General features: G+C 35.4%; 1 protein-coding gene across 8 annotated transcripts in view; it reads left to right on the top strand.

The window, feature by feature from the left end:
* KIAA0586 (KIAA0586 ortholog) overlaps window positions 1-12,092 on the top strand; it is a 93,955-nt gene extending 81,863 nt beyond the window's left edge. For all 8 annotated transcript variants that reach the window (XM_074365453.1, XM_074365456.1, XM_074365455.1 and 5 more), the window contains one exon: window positions 11,751-12,092. In XM_074365453.1, the coding sequence (XP_074221554.1) occupies window positions 11,751-11,902 (152 nt within the window). In that variant the 3' untranslated portion in view covers window positions 11,903-12,092. The remainder of the gene's footprint in view (window positions 1-11,750) is intronic.
* Window positions 12,093-13,025: the final 933 nt, after the last annotated feature.

Genomic DNA, 13,025 nt, shown 5'->3' with positions numbered 1-13,025 from the left:
ACATTCCTGCCCCTAAAAGGCAGGAACTCTCTTTGTCATTACACTACACAGCAATACAGTCAAGCACTTAAATGGTTTTTAATGAGCTTTAATAATTAAGTGTACATTACTCAAATAAATGACGGTCTGCATTCAGGATAGGTGGATCATCCGTTTTCTGAATTACCAATCAGCTTCCTGGCAGTTAAACATAAGCTTTTATGCTGCCAAGATACTATTTCTGAAAATGCTATTATTGGCAAGAGTTGTGTACCTATTAGATATGCAGCTTTTATGTGCTTAAAAGCTGTTAACTTACTAGATATGTTTAACTGCTTTAATAATATTCCCAACATTCCCTTCTTTTTTCCTTCAGTAAATTCAACTTAGTATAAAAGCTCTATCTATTCTGAATGTTCCTAATTTTAGATTTCTCCTTACTAGATTTTGTTTCAAATTCTGGACGTCACTCATTTAAAAATTCTTGTTTTGTAGGTTAAAAAGTTCATGTTTTGGAGACCTTCATCTTTATATCCTTGTTTTACAGTTAACAGCCCTATAGTAATACACAGTTGTCTTAAATAATGCATAAAGAATTTGTTTAAGACAGCAATATAATGATTTACAGATTTAAGTATTGCTATACTATTGATTCTTACTAAAGACAGTATTACAGTGCAGAGGATAAATTTTCAAACCAAAAATAAAACTTCTAAAAATACATGAGTAATACATTGGCTTACTTTCAAATTGGTATCATACAGCTGCAAGATTTTGAATGACCATTTAAAATAACAGGTTAAAGTATTGAAGTAAGGTGAGTGTTTGAAAGAAGCACAGTGTGCCAGTGGTACAATCCCAGTGCCCTCAGTGAGCCCTCATTTAAAGCTTTTTCAGCAGTGTCCCTGCTTTCTCAGGCTTGGATACTATTTCCAAATCTAAGAGCACTTGTTTTTATTTTGTGGTACTTTTAAACATTTAAATAAAGATTACCACATTTGCCTTTTGTGGTAAAGATAAAAGGGTAAATTATATTCGTGGGTCATTTATGGCTCAATTTTTAGTTGGCATTTCCCACTCAGGATTTCCATGGAAATGCTAATAGATATTTATAGATCAAATATTTAGAAATGTTCTCTTTTCACTATTTGGCTGAAATACCAATGAGGATTATGTTTCTTCTATTTTGAACAGCAGGATGAGGAAGTGTAAAAATCAACAAACCTGATAAGCAGTTTTCAGATCGTGTTGGCCACCATAGGTTGGATTTGCTACTTTAATTCTTACCTGCAGATCACAGTATTCACCCTTCCAGTATTCCCAGCAAGTGAGAATTATGAGGCAGCTACTTATTACAGGAGAGAATAATAGTCAACTCTGATATTGACATGGTGGCTTTTTTCTTTCTTTCTTTCTTCCCTTTCTTGTTCTTTCTTTCTTTCTTTCACCACTAGGAGAAATCACTGTAGAAATCAAGGTTCTCCCCCAGGTTTCACAGAGGGGAGTTTTGTTTATGTTTTTAATAACAGCAACAACAATATGTACTGGCTACCCTCTATACTTCCTGTTCATGATGCACTCTGCTAAGATCCTTAATCAATACAATTAGATGAATAATATTAGTCTCATTTTACATTTGAGGAACCTGAGGCTCAGAGAAGTTACATATTTTGCCCAAGGTCACACAGCTAATAAATGAGCTGGAGTTAAACCAAGTCCAATTCTGAAAGAAAAGACTATGCTCTTAAACATACTGTATTTCCTTGATAATTTTTTAGAAAGTAGAACAGGTAATTTCTAATTATTCTTACAGGTCTCAGAATGTGAGGACACATCCTAGTAGAAGAGTATGAAAAAGCTGGATGATGGGGAAAGAACTGTTTACTGTAGGTTTTAGTTCCTGCTACTAATTTGTGGCTTCGATTCTTTTGTCAGTTAACCTTCCTGAATCGTGATTTCCTTATTAGTAAGAAGATGGTCTCTGAGATCCCTTATAGCTCTACTGTTGTAATATGTGAGCAGTGTTTTCTCTTAAACAAAATGTCTCCCCATCAAAATATATTTTGAAAAAATTGCCCAACAAGAATAATTCTTTTGTCAATTGGGAAAAGTTAGAAAATAATCATAGGCTAAATAATAGTAAAACTGCCATTTATTGAGTGCCCCTGTAGGCACTGCTCTAAGTTATTTACAAATATCATTCCTGGTATGATCATTCCGATGATCGTAAGAAACCTATGAGGTAGAAGAGGAAATAGAAGCACAAAGTGGCGATACCTCACAGAGTGGCACCATGATTGGCCACCAGGTAGCTTAGCTTCTGAGTCTGTGCTCTTAGCCACAAGCTTACAGTTGCCTCTCTGAAAAGTGTGTCTGCTTGTTATTTAGTTGCCTTTTTTTTTTTTAATCTTACATATCACAGTATAGAATGAAGAGGAAAAAGTAGTTTTGTTTTGTTTTTTTATAGAGAATGATCTATAAAAGATCACAGAGATCACATTCCACATACAAGGTTTCAGAAACGTTGGTCAGCTGGATATTTCTTGAACAACTATATACAAAGAACTGAAATAGGCATCTTAGGAAAAATGAAGAAGACAATGGAGGAAAACCACTTATTTTCTTGTCCTTTAGGAAAATCTGGCATTGCAGGAATGTTATGTCAGCCTATGAAGTAGCTTATTGAAGAAGACACAAGTAGAAGCATTAGTAGATAGTCATGATGTAATGTTAAAAGGCAGAGAGCTCAATTAATTGTTGGTCTTTAAAATCCCTTATATTTTTGGTGCATTAATTGGAAGATTTGCTCACTACTGTTGGTCTGCTCTGCGTTAGTTTTGTCTTTCCAGTTAAAGAGGACTTAGACAATATCTTGCCCTTTGTGGTCTTCGCAACATTTAGTATAATAATGATGGACACGTAAAAGGTATTTAAAAATCTTTTTTTGATTGAACCCTAGCTAGACCTAAGGTACTTGTTTGTTTTTTCTTTTCTTAGTTTTCATCCAGTTTTGTATGAAAGGGGATGCTGTTGCTTACTTCTTACTAGAACACAGCAGATAAATTTGAATTCTGGGCTTCAGGGTAACCACTTCAGAGAACACTGGCACTTAATTTACTTGCCACAAACAAATGGCTCTTCAGTAGTGGGGGCCTGAGGTGGTACTTTGTTTCCTTGTTTGTGCTGTAGGTGCTGGGTAGAATCTGAATCGTGCCTAGCAGCAACTTCTCTCCTCTCTAATGCTGAGAAACTTAGAAGCAGAGTAAACATAGACAGTGTCCAATAGTAATATCATAGTAAGCACTTTTAATGCATTTAAAGATTTTTTAAAAACAGTATCAAAGTCAGATGTTCAATTTGGGTCAGTTTGTAGATTATCAGCATATAACTTGTATTTGTCTACAAACTTACTCTTATAAAATTATATTTTCTTCTAAAACTATACTTTTTAAGCTTTAATTTTTTCTTCATTGATCTTATTGCATTCAACTTTTTTATTGAAGTATAGTTGACCTACAATATTATGTAAGTCATAGGTGTACAATATAGTGATTCACAAGTTTTAGAAGTTATACTCCATTTATAGTTATTATAAAATATTAACTATATTCCTTGTGCTGTGCACAAGATCCTTGTAGCTTATTTTATACATAATAGTTTACACCTCAACAGATGAGTGGGTAAAAAAAAATGTGTTTATATGTATAATAGAATATGACTCAGCCATAAAAAATAATGAAATTTTGCAGCAACATGGATGGACTTAGAGGGTAATATGCTTAGTAAAATAAGTCAGACAGAGAAAGACAAATACTATTTGATATCGCATATATGTGGAATCTAAAAAATACTACAAACTAGTGTATGTAATGAAAAAGAAACAGTCACAGATACAGAGAGCAAACTAGAGCTTACCAGTGGGGAGAGGGAAGCGGGGAGGAGCAATATCGGGGTAGGGATTAAGAAGTACAAACTATTACGCATTTAATTTTTTAACATATTTAAATGTATGTCTCCTACAGTGTAACTATAATAGTTAAACGTGAATGTCTGTCACCAGTGAGACTGTATCGCTCTGTTTAATGAACTATGTAATGGTTAAAATCATATTCACTTAATTATCTTTTAGATCCACCTGAAATTTTGGTGAACTAAAGGAAGCTTGAGAGATGAGTGATTTTTTTTCCTAGATAAAACCAGAAAATACTGATCATAGCATAGTGTAAACTTTTTGTGAATCACTTCATCCTAAAAATTTGTTTGAAACAATGATTATTGACAGTTACTGACTGACTGTATTTCAGAGCATAGGTTAACAGCACTCTGTTAACAGGACCATACGCCTTAGACACCCAGGGTGTCTTGTTGACCTCAGAAAGTTTCTCTCTTCAGCTATTTAATTTTTCTTGGCTTCATAATTCTCTAGCCATTAAAAAGTTTGTCCCCCAGCCTATTTCGTTTTAATGTTAAGCATGACTTTGGTTTAAGAGTATAGTGCTCCTCTGTGCCCCTTGACAACTTGATTGGTTTTTGCAGATAGGTTGTGTTGGGCAGTATGCCCCAGGCTGGCCTAGGGAAAAAGGAGATCCTAAACATTTTTGTAATAATTAAGTGGTTACCTAAGAGAATCTGTGACAACCTTCAACCTTGGAAGAAATGGGCCATGAGTTTCTTTTATTGAATACAAGTTGCAAATTCTCTCAGTAACCTTGACTTCCCCCTTTGCCTAATCTCTGATGCATAAAGATGATAATCTGTTAGGTAAAGTATTATTCTGTTGAGTCATTAAAGTTCAGCTGTTTAACTTCCTTCTTTATATTAAGGCCACTAGTTGAGGCTTCTGTGTACCTGGTTTTATGAGAGTGACTGTGGGAGTACATTTGGTTCGTGTGTGTGTGTGTGTGTGTGTGTGTGTGTGTGTGTGTTTTAAGTGGGAATGAATCATGATTATGCCTATGCTTAACTGATTTTCTCAAGAAAACAGTTTTTTTAACTGTAGCTTCACCAGGTAATACGGATTGGACACAAACTGAGCCCAATCTGTACCTCGCATCTGCATTCACAGTTAAGATTTTTACTTTAAAAGTTAAAATTTTTTTTCAATTTTTTTTCTCTCATAATAATACAGTAGAGATAGTAATTCCAAATCTTTATTCTTTTAAAATATCTACAAACACCCCAGGTATAGAACTCCCTTCATGCACTATACTCAACTCTCCAAAAGTTAGAGGGAAAAAAAAATCCATCATTTCCTTTTGTAAAGTTTATAAAATGTTGAATTAAAAGGCTGCAGGTGTGGTATTCAGAGCACTGAGGCTAGTACTTGAGATAATTCCATCTGGGGGAGGTTATTTGTTGGGACAGGACACTGTTTAAACTTTGAAGTCAGTTTTAAACAAAGTGAAGCAGCTGGAACCTGGCATAAGAAGAAACAAATCTTTCACATTAACTATTGCTTTTTGGAGAAAAAAAAGGTTTGGAGTTGTTTTTACAGGTGCCGATACATTTATTCTTCCTATAGGAACTGCTGTATTTTTATCTTAAATTATAAATTTTAAAATAAACATTTGTCAACTGGCTTAAAAAACAGAAGCAATAGTAAACTTAAAAAATGTATTAAGATTTATATGTCTAAAACATATTTTGGGATGAGACTCTAGTAACATTTTAAATCACTTTTAGACATGAAAGTAAGGAAAGAAATGTTTATTAGTAGTGACTAATTCTGTAAAGCAGAGCCAAATAAAATTTTGCATACTATATACTCAACATCAAATGACCAGGCACCTTCTTCATCAAGACTTGTGATATTTGTTCTCAAACACTGAAGCTATGATGTTGCAAAATCTGCAGGGCTGGGTTAAGTATGTGAGGGGAACTGAATACAGCAGGATAGTTTAGCAGCTGCTTAAACAAGGAGTTAAAGCAAGAGTAGATGAGCCCAGGGTAGACGGGGAAAATGCTTCAAGAACTCAATAAAACACAGCTGAAACACTGTAACATTTTCATAGACAGCTGGGAAGCAACTGGGTCACAGGAACTCAGGGCTGATTTTAAAGACAGTATCTGGTCAGTGTGAATCTAAGCAAGCTGTTAGCCGTGAGGAACCACAGACTCTCTAGGTGGAAACAAATTAATTTGGTTCAGGAATCATTTCAGTGCCTACCTAGCATTATGCTACAACTTTGTAGAATGCAAGGGTAAGCAAAACAAAGTTGCTGTCCTCATGGGGTGCATTTTACAGGAGCCACAGACCCACAGGCAAATAACAGTAATTACAAGACGATAAGGTGACAGGTACTTAGCGTGTACGTACTACACTAGTTACTCAGAAGACAGTCACAGTCTCTGCTCTTCAGGAATATGTCGTCCAATGGAAGTGACAGACACATAACAAATATTTATTACAGTGCAGTTTGGTAAGTGCTGCAGTAGAGTTGCCTTCAGAGAATAAGGCATCCACTGCTAACAGGAGAGGAACTCTCGTATTTCACCACTACTGCCAGAAAAACAGAGTAATTCGCTTGCACGTGGTTCTTAAATATTTGGGGGCCATAGACCCATTTAAGACTAATAGCTATGACTGCCTGCCTCCCTTCCACACTGTACTGACATGAAAATAATTTCAAGGTATTCATAGATCCCTGGTCACCCACCCATGGACTCTGGGTTGAGATCCTTCATGTACTCAGATTAAAGATTGCTACACTTGTTTCCTTTTTAATTTTATTTTTAAATGTACAGTTTATAAGAAACCAATCTTAATCTGCATGTAGGAAACCCTGAATCAATTTAAAGTCCTCTTACCATCTGTTCATTCCCTTAGAAGAAAACCATAAATTTATTTATGTGGCTTGTGCCATGTGCAGTTACTTAATTTGAAGGACAAGTTTGAGGCGCTACCTTCTTCTGTGAAGTTACTGAGGAAACTTTTTTTTCTTCTTTTCTCTGCTGGTCTCATGTTGTTTTAGGAAAGAATCCTTTGTTTGGATTCCTCTCAGTTTGCAAATAACAGATATAATAATGGGTTACCAAGCGTTTGAAGATTAGAGTCAGAATCTAAAACCTGCTGATGAAATGGATTATCTAAACCTAAAAAGCTTTTAGAAAGTTATGTGTATGTATTTTTTAAAATATACGTATGATATACAGGCAAATTCTTAAATGGACATTAAAAATCCTGTATTATTACTTGTGTTACTTAGAATGAATTAGTTTTAGGTTTTTTGTTCCTTAGTTTTATAATCAAAGAATAGAAAACATAAAATTTCTTGAATTTTAAATATGTTTAAAGCAAAAAAAAAAATGAATTTCAAGTGTCAAAAAATACTAAAAAATAGTCTTAGGAAGCTTCAAATACATGGTCTCGCTCAACGGCATCTCCAGCTTAAATGCATGCCAGGTTGAATGACGTACTGCAAACCCATGGAATCAAGGAATAGTCTCCCTTTTTTAAAAACAAACTTGAAAACAGCTGTTGAAACAATTACATCATAGAGTAATGACATGACTGTGGAAATTAAAAAAGTCAAACTTTGAAAGCATCAAACTACGTTTACTATAGGTAGAAAATTGATGTTTGCTTTAATGATGATTTATTACAATATGATGTCTTTTCTTTAAAAAACGTTAAGCTCTGTGAGGACCATAACGGGATATGAATGTTACTCTTTTTGCCTGTTAACAATAATCAAAGTGATGCTTTTTTTAAAAAGACTTTTTTCCAGTCTAAAAAGTTCTTTTAAAGTTCTAAAACTTGACTGTTTAGCTTGTGTAAATGAACGCTTCAAAAAAGCTTTCCAAAATGTACATTAACAGACACCTTTAGGTAAAGTGATATGTTTAATTGATATAACTCATTGATTAAAACACAATTACTAGAATTAAAAGTAGCTTAATTATTTGGAAGCCTTCTAGAGCCATGGGGTCTTTTTCTTAGTGCATTTCAGTGACACCTCCTTATCTCTCTGTAAGTTGACTACGTTTAGCAGCCCACTGTGAGGGTCATTGCCTCTTAGGATAGTTTCTTTCCAGTTCCGTAAAAGTAGGAGCTAGTCTGTTTTAAAGTGCTTTCAATGTGCCAGCACTGTACAAAACACTATATGCATTGTCCCATTTAATCCTCAGAAACCCTCTGAGGCAGGCATACTTATCTTTATTTTGTAGGTGAGGCAATGAAAGTTCAGAGGAGTTATGTAACTTCCCCAAAGTTCCTTATCCCTTATCCTCCCTCTTACCCCTTACCTATTTTTCTTTATAGTGTTTATCACCTCCTGATATATATATTTATTTCCTTACTTGTTTGTCATTTGCACTTTACACCCAACTGGAATGTAACATTAGTGAGATTAGAGCCTTTGTTTTTTTTCATTGCTGAACTCTCCAGAGTCTAGAACAGTGCCTGGCACACAGTAGGTGCTCGGCTGGTATTTGCTGAGTGAACAGATGGATGAGCCCAGCTCTGCCTGTTTTGGAATCCTTGCTTTTGTTCCTCCTCCTTCTCCTTTCACTCCTCCGCACACCAGCAGTCTAGATGGGACCTTCCCCAAGTGCCTGTGCAGTAGACCTCATTCTGACCCCAGACTTGACCTCTCAAAAGGGACTGGTGCTTGAAACTTCATCACTGCTCCTCTCCTTAGCTGCCCCTGCCATTACATACCACAACTGAAGTGGAATTTCTCTCAACCACCTTTAAAAGTAATAAATTTTTATGTGGGTAATTAAGGTATTTGGTATCACACAAAAAGCAGTGAGCTGTAGTCTCAGAATTTGATGAATTATATTAAGACTCTTTTTTGAAAACCACCTCTTAACCTTGTGTGATGCTTCACTGTTGGTTCTCTTACTAATTATCTGTCTAACATTTCCCTTTTGTGTGTTCCTCTATTTTCTCTTCACCTTTCTTTGTCCTTCCCTTTATTTTTGTCATCATTTCTTAAGTCTGTTTTCTCTCCCTAGGTGATCGCTATATTCACTGCTATAATAATTATATCTTTGTAGATGACTGGTGATTCTGCATCTCCAAAACTGCCTTACACTCTTTGATATATTTGACTCCATTTGCCTACTGGAAAAGTCCATTCACACATCTCGCAGGCCTTCAAATTCATCAAGTATCTAAGTGATCCCAGTATCTCCCCATCCCTCTGTACTAACATAGCCTCCAGCTTGTTTGTGTTCTCGTTACTGACTACTCAGTCAATTAAACCTGTCATTCTGGAACCTTATTCAATTCTTTGTAAATACTGACTTTGCCTCCAGAATACGTTGAATCTGTTTCCCCTACCATGGACCATCACTTCTTGCACAGACATTTTCCATAGATCCCTCTCCTCTCCTCATTTTCCACACCGCTATTAGCATTGTCTTTTCTAAAATACTTTTGTCTTAGTTCAGAATCTTGTTACTCATCATTGTTCACAGAACTTGACCTTGACCTACCTTTAGGGCCTTCTCTCTCTTTATTCCTCTTAGCCAATCAGTACTCTGATATCAGAATACTCAGAGTTCCATTAACTTTATCTTGACTTTATTTTGTTCTCTTTCTCTTCATTGCCTTCCACATCTTTTTGTTTTCTTCCAACTTGGGGGGGGGGGGGTGTGGGAAGTAATTAGGTTAATTTATGTATTTATTTTAATGGAGGTGCTGGGGATTGAACCCAGGACCTCGTGCATGTTAAGCACACACTGCCACTGAGCTATACCTTCCTTATCCTCTTCTGCATCTTTTAAGTCCTAGCTCAACTGCTACTTCCACCTAATTTAAACCAAATATTCCTCTACATGTTTGTCTCCACTACTAGGTGTTAAGCTTCTTGAAGATGAGGATGCTTTCTTTTTCACCTGTGTATTCCTGGCACCATCTTAGCTTCACACATACAGGAGGCTTGTAGAGATGTTTAGTTAATGAGCATATGCTTTTGGAAAACCCCACTCTAACATCTCTGTGCTTCCGTTACCTTGTCTATCTCCCAGAATTACTGTTAGGATGAGATAAGATGATGGGGGAAAGATTTTTGCAAATTTTTAATTGCTGTATAGATAAGTTAGTAACTATAAGAAATAGCATAACTTTGCAATAATTGAATTTAACATGTTCCTTGAGACTTGGAAACTTCTTCAAGATCCCCCCAAAATAATTATAGCTCTTGTTACATCATTGAACAATTTAATCAGTAATTTTATGCACAGAGTAGATAAAGGTACATGTAAAGCTGTTTTGTGAAATTGGTTAACAGAAAAAAGAAGAATGTCTAGTATCAGTGTAGTTTTTGATAGATGTTTGAGTAACTCAAGGAATGGAATTTTTCTTAATCAGGGAAGATAACATTTAATTAATTTTATGGGTTAAAAATTAATTTTGCTCTCAAGCATTAGTTATATTCTGTGTTAGTTTTTACTTTATTGACGAGGTAAGCTTTGACCTTGGATACTTCTCTTGTACTCTGCATCACAGGTTTGTCAAATACCAGAATATTTAAATAATGCTTATGTTCTATAAGGATTTTTAAAAGCAATTCTTACAGTTTCTTAATTTTAGTTTTTGTCATATCCTGATAGAGCTAAACTTCAAGAAGTCTTTTCCTATTTAAAAGATTTATTCTAATTAGATTGACTTAAGAACTTCTTTCTTCTTGAAGGATTATATTGTGGTACTACAGTTTATGATGTTGCTATTATGATGCCAAATCTTATTTCCCTTCCCTCTTTTATTAAAAAAAAAAGAAATTGATACAAATAACAAAAAGGAATGGTATATGAAAATAGTCCTTGTTAGATATCCTAATATGAAAGGCATTTGTCTTCTATAAGTAGTCTGACACCTTGGACAGCTGGGATTGAGTCATTGTTAAAATCTCCAGGACTGTCTACTTTTACTATGGTCTGTAATAAAAATTTAATGGAAAACCTCACTATATTGCTGTGGAAACTAATTTAAAAGTATAAAGGATTTTTAGGAAAACTACTGTGACTCTGAACTCAGGGAAGTCTTTAAGATGCTTATTATTCTTATGTGTATATGGTAAATCTATGAAACTTGAAGTGAGGATTTTTTGGTTTTAAACAATACGAAGTTGTCATTCTTTACATTCTTAAGTAATGTGCTTTTTAAACTTAGAGGATTGAGTTAGGAAATAGGTAGTTTTTAAAAAAAAACATATTAATGAAATGTTTGTCTCAAACTGTGTCTCCTACTAGGTCTTACCTGGCATTTATCGTCTGTACCACAACACTGGGCATTCATGTACTGTGTTAGTCCATCCAGGCTCCTGTAACAAAATACTACTGATTGGGTGGCTTATAAACAACAGAAATTTATTTCTCACAGTTCTGGAAGCTGGATGTCAAAGATCAAGGCACCTCTTGGTTCCTGTGTCCTCATGTGGTGGAAGGGGCTAGCAAGCTCTCTGGGATCTCTGACATAAAGGCACTAATCCTGTTCATGAGGGCTCCACCCTCATGACCTAAGCACTTCCCAAAGACCACGTCTCTCATGCTGTAACACTGAGCATTAGGATTTCAACATACGAATTTTGGAGAGACATAAACATTTGGATCATAACATACTTTTTAAATGTTGTCTCTAATTGTCCAGGGATGGTAATGGACAGGAGGATATATTTTATCTTGAACAAGTTCTGAGCACCTTGAGAAAAGAAATAGCCTTACATACAATTCTTGTTTTCATCCCCTGTGTTATTTAGGAAGGTTTAAGACACATAGATACTCAGGATGGACTGTTTAGCTGAATGAGTTTCTCCTTTTTACAGGTGGTAAGGCAGTACCACTCTTCACCTCTCAGACTTCACCTGCCAAGATGTCCGTGATGCTGCCCTCGGTGAACCTGGAGGACGGCCCTCAGTCTCTGAGCGTCAGCACCATTCGGGGGGACACTGAGTCTTCAGGAGCAGATACCTTCTGAGTGGAAAGTGAGAGTTAGTCCAGCATTTGTGCCACTGATTCTGAGGTCGTTTCTCTCTGGTATAAAACCATCTCTCAAACTATTTTGGTCCTTGAACATAGTCAGAAAAACAATTTTTTATTTTTTATTAAAATGAAAAGTGCAATTTAGGTATTTAGGTAACATTTTAAAATAAAATAAATGGAAATCATTATGAGTCTGTGAGTTATTTCTTAGAATTTGAGGCAGCATGGAATAGTGGAAAGGGCATGACTTGATATCTAAGAATTTATTCTGCAGATATAATTATCTATACCTAGTTACGAAGTTAAGTTGCTCAGGGCTATTCATTCCAAATTTTGTATAAGCAAATAATTGGAAGCAATCTAATGCCTCTCAGTAAGGGACTGATTAAAAAGTGATGGTATAACGGAATACTAGGTGGCACAAAAAGGAATTTTAAAATGTTTTATGTTGATAAGAAACTATCTCTGAGATACATAGTTTTTTTTAAATTAAAGTATAATTGATTTACAATAATATGTTAGTTTCAGGTGTACAGCATGGTGATTCAGTATTTTGTAGATTATATTCCATTATAGGTTATTACAAGATACTGGGTATAGTTCCCTGTACTATACAGTAAATCCTTGTTGCTCATCTATTTTATGTGTGATGGTTTGTATCTGTTAATCCCATACCCTAATTTGTCCCTCCCCTCCCCCCTCTCTCCCCTTTGGTTACCACAGGTTTGTTTTCTGTGTCTGTGAGTCTGTTTCTGTTTTGTACATACATTAAAATTCTAGTGAGACCTATTGCCTGGGGAACTTAGGAAGAGTCCGGGGATTTTTCCTCACTGAAGATAGAAGCTGCTAGAACCTGTGGAAGCTCAGAAATGTGTCCACACATGTTTCTTCTTATGTCACAGCTTCTCAAGCATCTCTCAGATATTCAGTTACTGAAATGCTGTAGATTTCCCTCTAGAGCTTTTTTTTTTTTTTTTTCCTGCTGTGGCCTTTCCGACATGTCTGCTTGTAATAGTTCCCATTAAATAAGTAGAAGAAAAATACCATTCTGTGGATGACAATTTATTTTGAGGTTCACTTACAAAGTCTCTGATAGTTGAAAGCTGTGAAAATGTTTC

The sequence above is a fragment of the Camelus bactrianus genome, chromosome 6, assembly GCF_048773025.1.
Source record: "Camelus bactrianus isolate YW-2024 breed Bactrian camel chromosome 6, ASM4877302v1, whole genome shotgun sequence".
Taxonomy (NCBI): Eukaryota; Metazoa; Chordata; class Mammalia; order Artiodactyla; family Camelidae; genus Camelus; species Camelus bactrianus.
Note: the sequence above shows the minus strand (reverse complement) of the source record. Positions and strands in the feature narration are given on the sequence as shown.